Raw genomic sequence first — 10,243 nt, 5'->3', positions numbered from 1 at the left:
ATTTTTAGTAGAACTTTGTACTGGCTCATAGAAATTGTTTCAGGATGAATTACTTTATAGTAAAAGAAATTTGTAAAATGTTGTAGTTCATCAAAGTTTCATTGAGAAATTTATCGCAGAAACAACGCACTACAAAAATACAAAAATTTACAAAAATTTATAAAAGTGTTTCAATTCTAGCTTTTATGTAGATTTTTGTAGCAATTTTTAAATTTGTATAAAATTTTTTCAGCCTGGATCATCGCTATACGGTATTACATCACAAACTGTTACAAAATAAAAATAATATGAAATAAAGAAGGTCAATGAGAATAAATATACGATTGTAAATGTGCAAATTTCAATACAAAAATAATATTTATTTCCATAACTCCCTTTTTACATGAACCGAAATTGAAAACGTTCACATAAGCTTAAAAAAACTTTTTTTGTCAAGTTTGTAATTTTATATTTGGTTACTTGAAATGTCATAGAAATATGTAACCTTTATTTTCAAAAATATTGTTATAACTTGTGCATAAAATAACCATAACTCTTATAAATTAAACAATTCTGTATTTCCATCCATTTAATTGTTTATTTTCAAGGTAAAATATTTCTTTTCCCTTCGTATATTATTATATCAACTTTTTTACAGTAAATGTACAATACCATTCTCTGACTTAAAATTAATTCATATTTGAATAAAAAAATAATTTACAATTTGCCAATTAATTTTATAATATCTCAAAGAAAATTTGAATTATTAAATTATAAATTAACTTTTACAAAAAATCTTATAATATCTTAAAATTGCATATGAAAAAAGAACTAAGAAAAACTGTAAACCAAAAATTATTTTATTGATTTAATTATAATTATACTGTTTGACCCATTATCCGTCGCCCGTTCTCTTCATACGGTTTCTTATCGTTTTATCCGATGCATATTTCAAATCGTAGGCCCAACCGATTTTTTCGAAAAATTCGATAAACGTTTTTGTTAAATTAATTGTACTTTTCAATTCAATTGATCTGTAGTCGTAAGGGAAGACATGATGATAATTGTGCCATCCTTCTCCCGAGGAAAATATAGAAAAAATTATATTATCTGCTGGGTTTATGTATCTGTAACAATCAAGAAAGCAGCTGTAATTAAATGCTGATTACGTACAAAATTTGATTTAAAAGTATATTCGACTATATAAGACTATTAATTGATTGATACTTATTTGTCATATGTTTTATAACCATATCTGTGGCCTATTGAGTTAATCATTAAAGCTACATTTAGTTGCAAAATATGACGAAGAACGCCGGGGATTAAGAAGGCGTTTAGCCATTTTTCTTCCCAAAATACGACCGGGATAACGGTTGGCAAAACGAAGCAGAGCAATATCATCAATATCGTATAATATCTGAAATGATAAATTTATTGTAAGTACTTGTTCGATAATAAGATATTATTTTAACTTACATCGACCTAACAAAAATCTTGTTTTAAAACAAGTATCGTATATTAATTTTCTAAAATTCCTAACAAAAATCTTATTTAAAATAAAGAATTAAATAAAAGTAATCTCTAAACAAAAACATGCTTTCAAATTAAACTGTCCCAAAACAAAGATTAGATCACAGAGTTAGCCAAGTATTTTATTATATATAGAACATAAAAGTATTTTATCTAACAAAAATCTTTTTTAAAAGAAATTAAAATAAATATTTTTTGATACACTTACTTCTTTTGAAAAGCTAGTATTGCATTGCTCTCTAGATCAGAAATATCAATGGTTTTGCCTTTTTTCGTGACGTCGGGATGTTTTTTGCAAAGCAGCCAGCCTATATGGGAAAAAAAAAATCCGACGTTGGGGTTATGTGGGTCGGCGTCAGTATCACTAAATTTATGGCGTACCCTGTGGTCCCTGGCCCATACAATCACGGAATTCTAGATTGAACAAAGTTATGAGTTGATCAGTAAATATGATTGTTAATATAGTACTGCGTTAATATAGTACCTCAATAAAGTAACGATAAAAGTAACTTTTTAAATCGTTGCCATTATTGACGAAATGTAACTCGTTAAACACACCTACCTGAAAAGCTACAGTGTTCATGAATGCCAGCAGCAATTGGAGAGGCCACTTGGCTTTGTAGGATCGATGGGACTAAAGTCGATGAGCCCCAGCTGAGATTCCCAAAAGGCTAAATTCATATAGAAAAATTGCTGCAATCGAAAAAAATTGTGACGTTACACACAAGCGTTTTATTATTTTTGTTGTATAATTATTTTGCAACCAAGTAATTAAAAGTACTACGCAATAAAATTAAATTATACTCACCGAAAAAAGTAGTCATATGTTTGGCCGATGTAAATGAGAGGTAAAGTCCACCCAGGGCACCAAGATGTAGCAACAATAAAATAATTACATTACGCCATACTATTGGTCTATTGAATTTTGGTTTTTCTTCAAATTCATTATTTACTTGTGGTTTTAATGCCATTATTACACAGTCTATTGACAAAAATTATTTAAACAAAGTTTATTCAATAAAATATATTTTATGAAATGTTCGTAAAATCTTTTTTTGTGGCACTTGTTTGTCTATACAATAATTTTTCATTGACCTACAGCTGTTTGAAAATAGTCTAATTTTTGGCTTCTGGAATAAAGTGTTCTCTATTTTTTTTTTTTTTTAGTAGTGTATATGTTACATAAATTCTAATTTTAATTTTAAAATTAAAACGCAATCAAAATCAAAGTTTTAGTTTTTTATTTTCTTTTTTTTTTAATTTTAATTATTCTCAAGTGAGAAACTCGCGTCGTAATTCGATCGAACGGTCCACGAAGCGTTCCAGAGCCACTTGCCGGGGCCCGATACTTCCTTGATGCCACTTGCGGGGACTTCTTTCGAACTACAAATTAAAACCCTCAAGAACACGAACAAGCTCCGCAATATTTCCAACCCCTTCACCCACTCTCTCAATATCCTCAGTACTCACATAGGAAATTCCCCCTGATTCCCCTCTTTCCTCGTTTCCCAGTCCTTTATATTCCCTAATCTCGAGTAGTCCCGCTTCTCCAGCGAGTTCCACTGCTAGCGTGGAATTCCTAAATAAAGTTATTTATCTCTGCTCTCCTCCCCCCCCCCCCCAGTATAGAAATACCAAGCTCCGCTATTATCAATGAAATACTAGAATAATAAATTTTTCTCAACATATTGCTTCCAATACCCTGCTAACACACACACACACCTACATCCCCCCCACACACACACACACGCACGCGCACGCGCCACGCACACGCGCCACGCACACGCACACGCACACGCACACGCACACGCACACGCGCACGCGCACGCGCACGCGCACGCGCACGCACGCACGCACGCACACATACGCACGCACGCACGCACGCACGCACGCACGCACGCACGCACGCACGCACGCACGCACGCACGCACGCACGCACGCACGCACGCACGCACGCACGCACGCACGCACGCACGCACACAGATATATATATATATATATATATATATATACATACATATATATATATATATATATATAAAATATATTATACATATTTTAACAGCATAAATATTTCTGTTAGAAAGGCCTTGAGCGAAGCTCTGATAAAAGGTGAAGGAAAGAAATATTTTTTATCTATTCGAATTACTATGGCTTTATTCTTACTACGTATTTGTCTCGGCTGTGGCTATGCTTGCATTAACTTTCGGGGCGTATAATATCTTAAAGCAAGCCAACGACTGAACCACGGTACAATCAGAAAGGGCACATTTCGAAACAGAGAACACTATACTAATACATTCCAATATAGTAAAGATATTGGAATGTATTAGTATAGTGTTCTCTGTTTCGAAATGTGCCCTTTCTGATTGTACCGTGGTTCAGTCGTTGGCTTGCTTTAAGATATTATACGCCCCGAAAGTTAATGCAAGCATAGCCACAGCCGAGACAAATACGTAGTAAGAATAAAGCCATAGTAATTCGAATAGATAAAAAATATTTACTTATATTTTCATGCTATTTTATATTTTTGTACTGTTTTATATTTTTATATTGTTTTATATTTTTATACTGTACCTGGTTTTAATATCACTATTTGTATAATATCACTATGATATCATTCGAATTACAAATGAAAAGTGACACTAATTTCCTGAACGACGAGCTGCTTTTATACATCAAGTTCAAATGATTATTAAAATGAGGGTTAATATGAATACTGCTTGATCATACCTCCGTTTTTTAACTTCTCTTTTATTTTTTGAATAATCTTTATCATTTCTGATGTATTTTTGCGCGTATTGAACACGAATTCGGCAAGCAAATTGTTTTATTACGTCAGTTTTTTGAGAAGAATGAGGTTAAAGGTATCAGAAACGACGTTTTTTGACATATTCGTGATTTTTTTGCCAGCAAAGTAAATTTTTTTTTCTGCTTTCGCTTATGCCATCTTAAAGTGTCAACTTTTACCGTTAAAATAGATTTTTTTTAACTCCGTACGTTTTTCTTTTACCCAGTTAATCTCTGTACAGTCACATTACAATCAACATTTCACAGGCCGACGTGGTTTTCATTGTTTGAATAAAAGTTATCATTTTTCATGTATTTTTGCGCACTGAACACGAATCTGGAAAGCAAATTGTTCTATTACGTCAGATTTTTGATAAAAGTGAGGTTGAAATGTCAAAAATGACATTAACTCGGTAAAGGAAAAACATACGGCGTTAAACAAAATTTATTTTAAACGTAAATGTTGACACTTTAAGAAAATGCTACAGTAATCAAAGAACTTCCTCGACGTCGGCACTGTAAATTATTTTTCGAGGAGCCCTATCCTTAAAATATGCAATTAATTTTTGTATACAAAAATGGCAGAATAACCAATGGAATTATTCAATGATATTCTCCTATTGGTTATTTTTCCATTTTCGTATACGAACATTAATCGCATGATTTCAAGACTAGAACCCCTAGTTATCGCTCTTTGTCCAACGCATAGATCTGTCTTTGTTTTTGGATTATTTTGCCATCTGCAAAAAGACCTATCAATTACTATTGGACGCAGTCACTGCTCTGTTTGCCATCGTCTACATGATCTAAGCGAAATTTATACACGTACAGCTACTACAGCTGTTTACCTATTAAACATTTTTGTTAGGGTTTTGACTGGAATAACACACAGTTAATGTTGTTTGTTAGAATTTTCTGAAATCTCGGCTGGTCTCATTTCATACATACGAGCTACTCCAGACAGCACAGAGAGAATGCAGGAACTTTGCATTGAAACATTGTAATATTACATTTTGATTGCAAAACATTGCTGCAACATTGTTAGAAGAGTGCAGCAACATTAAGATGTCCGCTTTTTGAAATATTGCATTAAAACATCCCAGCAACATTGCAATGTTATAAATTTTTCCAAAATATTGACATAAATATTATTACACCACATAATTCCAATAAACAAAACAATATTTGTGTAACATTTTAAAAAACATTTTTTGCAAAAAAATCTCAGGAATTTTTTCTTGGTTTCAGTTTTTGAAGCTAAGAAATAAACGTGAATCTTTCGGGAAAAATCGTTTATAAAATTCAGAATATATCTTTTTCCGCTCCACGAATATTCTGGCATAGGGTTACATAAATTTAAGTAAATTATTTGTAATAAATTACTTGCCCTTTTTGCATTAATATTTTTGAAAGGTTTTCTCGTCTGCTTACTTTTCAAACAAGCGACACATTGCTCACTCCTTTCGTCATCAAAATTTATTCTTGTTGCTAACTTTTTCTTTAGTAAATTCATACTAATTTTGTTTAGATGTCCAAGCCTCTTGTGACAAATCTTTTCGCTATCTGTGTGCTTAGCAAGATTCGCTAGAAATCTAAATATCTAAGCGATATAAACCGTTGTGATAAGATGTTGTGACAACAATCTTACCTTTTATCGAACAATTTTCAGCATCGTAGACTTGACACCCTGTTGAATTAAAGACTACAACATGACCATTATTTACCATCTTATTTACAGATAAAAAATTAGTTTTTAAATCTGGAACGTAGACGACATTTGAAATCTTCTTTTCACCATTTTTAGTTGATATTATTACATTTCCTTTGCCTTGTGAATTAAGTGTCTGTCCACTTGCGACTGCCACAGAATGCCCATTTTCTTCATCAAAATCTTGGAACCAATCTTTTTTATTTGTCAGATGAATAGTTGCGCCTAAATCTATGTACCAATCTTCAGATGTTCCAGTATTCTTACATGATACAAGCAAAGCTTTATCCTTATCCTTGGACTTATTTGAAAAATTCGAAGTTTTGTCCTTAACATTCTTTGTGTCCTTATATGATTTATTAAGAGGACATTCAGTTTTAAAATGACTTTCTTTGTTACATCTAAAACATACAACTTTTTTCTTGTTAAAGACTTTGTTTTTTGTGTAAAGCGCTCTGTCATTTGTGTCATTTGACGAAGAAGTATGTTTAATATTTTGTAATAACTTAGCTTCTACAAAATCACTTGTAAGTTTAATATTAGCACTTTCTAAAGCCATTACCATTGGATCGTAATCCTCCGTAAGACCACTCAGCATTATTATTGCAAGGAATTCATCATCTAACGGAGTATTTATATCAGCCAATTTTTGAGAAACAGACATTATTTCATTTACATAAATCTCCATGTTTTTAAAGTTCTGCAACTCCCGGCGAGTGTACGAAGTAGCCTTAATCTTCTTGATAAACCTTTATCTTCATAAGCCTTTTAAAGATTTAACCAAGCTTCTCTAGCGTTTTCCGCCGATCTAACGTAAGGATAAGCACAAGGTTTCACTATTAGGCATATTTTTGCTAGAGCCTTTTGATCTTTCCTTGTTCTCTCAGCCACTGACAAAGTATTTTCATCTGGGTATCCTTCAATCGCACCCCATAAATTTTCATGAATAAAAGTCATCTTCATACCAAACTTCCAATTATTGTAATTTTCTCGGCCATCTAATTTTTCAAAGGCCAAATGTACTGCTGAACTTGATTCAGACATTCTTCACACCAATAAATGTATTTTCTCGACTCGTTAAATAATTCCTTTCTTTTTGGGCGATTCAGCTTCTGGGTTTATAACCTGTTGGAATTATTAATTTAGAAACTATTTAATTATGTATCTTAAAATCACTTTTAAAAATAATACAATTCATTTTTAAATTATGTGAGAACAGTTACAATTCAAACTTGACAACGTAATGATGACGATGATCCTAGTAACGATAACAAAGAAGAGTATCTTAGCACTAACATCCGTCCGCTACATTTGTTATTTAAAATACTTTTAACTTCAATTATATAAACTCACTTGATTAAATTACTAACAGTACTACATGTTGAATGTTATGCAATTTTTTTCACTGACAAGGAAACACAGGAAAGTGTCCGCCTCAGATTAAAACGAGTTTTTAATATGTTGTAGTACAGATAAAAATAAGGGACACGTATTTTTTTTATACGTGCCCATACGCACTTTAAGGGAGTGAAACACCCTATTGAAAAAAATCAGTTTTTTTCTTTCGACGCGTATGCCGTCGAAACTATAAGAGATAGAAATAATGTTTTAAATGAAAGTTGAATGGCTTGAAGAGTAATTTATAACAGCGGAAAAATAAATCTTTTTTTTTAGTTTTTTTAAATATTTTTTCCCACCATTTACTTATTTTCTTTCAAAATTTTTATTCTTTTATAAGCAAAATAAAGCTTATTTTATTACGAATTCAACGGTATATGATAAAGTTACGATACAACATTCCCATTTTCCAAAAATAATTAAAAACCTCTCTATACGCACGATACGCGCACCCGTCCGCGCGTTTGTGCGCTACGGAAGTGACTCCCTCCAATTTCGACGTGCCTTTAATATGTTGTACAGATTAAAATAAGGGACACGTATTTTTTACACGTGTCCTAATACACTTTTAAGGGTGAAACACCACTTTGAAGAAAATCGTGTTTTTTCTTTCGAAGCGTGTATCGTCGAAACTATAAGAGATAAAGAAAAATGTTCTCAATAAAAGTTAAATACATGTTTTTCTCGCATAAGATGACAAAAACATTTCGAGGACAGTCTGTGTCTAACATGAAAACGCAGACATTGAAAAAAACATTTCCCAAAAAATAAAACGGCGCTACACTAAAGAATAACAACAATTACGGTGTTGTAAGACATTAATTTTTTGTTTAGAAAATAATATGTAATTAATATAAGTTAAACATTTATTTACTGGTCTACATGATTCGACTAAAATATTTGTTTTCTTTAACATTTTATAAATAAGGAGACTTGGATTACAAAAAATTATTACTCACACATTCCATACCTTCACTATCTAACGCTAGCTCATCAACTAACAACCAGAAAACTAACATAAAACTAATTAAAAAATTAGTTAAAAATTTCATCTTTTATACTGCATTTATACAATTCAATTAATGTGTTTATGAAATTCGATTAGTGTAGAAATATGCATAACCACGCTACTGGCGCGTGCACTTTGGGTCATTTCCTTACATACGTAACTCTTGAATCTATACATGTCCATACTGCCGAGACGTAAACATTCTATTTCTAGATAGGAAATGACCCTAAGTGCACGCACCAGTAGCGTGGTTATGCATATTTCTATACTAATGGAATTTAATAAACACTTTAATTGAATTGTATAAATGCAGTATAAAAGATGAAATTTCTAACTAATTTTTTAATTAGTTTTATGTTAGTTCTTTTGTTGTTAGTTGATGAGCTGGCGTTAGATAGTGAAGGTATGGAATGTGTGAGTAATAATTTTTTGTAATCCAAGTCTCCTTATTTATAAAATGTTAAAGAAAACAAATATTTTAGTCGAATCATGTAGACCAGTAAATAAATGTTTAACTTATATTAATTACATATTATTTTCTAAACAAAAAATTAATGTCTTACAACACCGTAATTGTTGTTATTCTTTAGTGTAGTGTCGTTTTATTTTGTAGTAAATGTTTTTCTCAATGTCTGCGTTTTCATGTTAGACACAGACTGTCCTCGAAATGTTTTTGTCATCTTATGCAAGAAAAACATTCATTCAACTTTCATTGAGAACATTTTTCTTTATCTCTTATAGTTTCGACGATACACGCTTCGAAAGAAAAAACCCGATTTTCTTCAAATGGGTGTTTCACCCTTAAAAGTGTATTAGGACACGTGTAAAAAATACGTGTCCCTTATTTTAATCTGTACAACATATTAAAGGCACGTCGAAATCGGAGGGAGTCACTTCCGTAGCGCACGAACGCGCGGATGGGTGTGCGTACCGTCGTACCGTGCGTATAGAGAGGTTTTTAATTATTTTTGGGAAAATGGGAATCTTGTATCGTAACTTTATCATATACCGTTGAATTCGTAATAAAATAAGCTTTATTTTGCTTATAAAAAAAATAAAAAATTTGAAAAAAATAGGTAAGTGGTGGGGGAAAGTATTAAAAAAAATATTAAAAAAATTTTTTTTTTGCTGTTATAAATTACTCTTCGAACCATTCAACTTTTATTTAAAACATTTTTTTCTATCTCTTATAGTTTCGACGGCATACGCTTCAAAAGAAAAAAACCGATTCTCTTCAAAAGGGTATTTCACCCCCTTAAAGTGCGTATGATCCGTATAACAAAATACGTGTCTCTTATTTTTATCTGTACTACAACATATTAAAAACTTGTTTTAATCTGAGGCGGACACTTCGTTGTGTTTCCTTGTGAGTTATTCAATATTGAAGCAGAAATGATCATTTTTGCTTAAATGTTGAATAACTTGGTGAATAAAAATCGTACAACGCTCAACATGTACACAAAGTAAAGGTAAAGATTTATGCTTTTGAATGCTGTAATTGAATGCGTATTTCTGTCAGATTTTTATTTTACGCTGTAGAGCTTTGCAAATTTCGTAAAAAGAATCCGTCAAATGTCAAAATTTTACAAAAATTTTGTAAATATTCAGAACAAAGGCGCAGCCTCTGACGACCTTGACCTTGACATACGTTATCAATGGAAATGTACTGAGTAACATACAAAAGGTTTTAAGTAATGCTCATTTTTTATTAAAATAATATTATCAGAGAATGAAAAAACAATTTTTCTTAATTATTTCAGAAAATATTCATTTTATAAAAAAATGTGTCAAACAAAAAATGTGTAACGCTGGTGGTTTTCGTGCGGTTC

At 31.7% G+C, this 10,243-nt stretch overlaps 1 protein-coding gene across 1 annotated transcript; it reads right to left on the bottom strand.

The window, feature by feature from the left end:
• Window positions 1-338: 338 nt before the first annotated feature.
• Window positions 339-3,306, bottom strand: LOC105193361 (acyl-CoA Delta(11) desaturase). The gene is given in 5 exon segments (XM_026141555.2): window positions 339-1,396; window positions 1,718-1,923; window positions 2,072-2,202; window positions 2,318-2,491; window positions 2,980-3,306. Coding segments are annotated over 4 exon segments (690 nt in total). The 5' UTR covers window positions 2,481-2,491; window positions 2,980-3,306; the 3' UTR covers window positions 339-1,206.
• Window positions 3,307-10,243: the final 6,937 nt, after the last annotated feature.

The sequence above is a fragment of the Solenopsis invicta genome, chromosome 16 (genome assembly GCF_016802725.1).
Source record: "Solenopsis invicta isolate M01_SB chromosome 16, UNIL_Sinv_3.0, whole genome shotgun sequence".
NCBI classification, from domain to species: domain Eukaryota; kingdom Metazoa; phylum Arthropoda; class Insecta; order Hymenoptera; family Formicidae; genus Solenopsis; species Solenopsis invicta.
The sequence above is the reverse complement of the archived record's forward strand: the minus strand, read 5'-3'. Positions and strand labels throughout refer to the sequence as shown.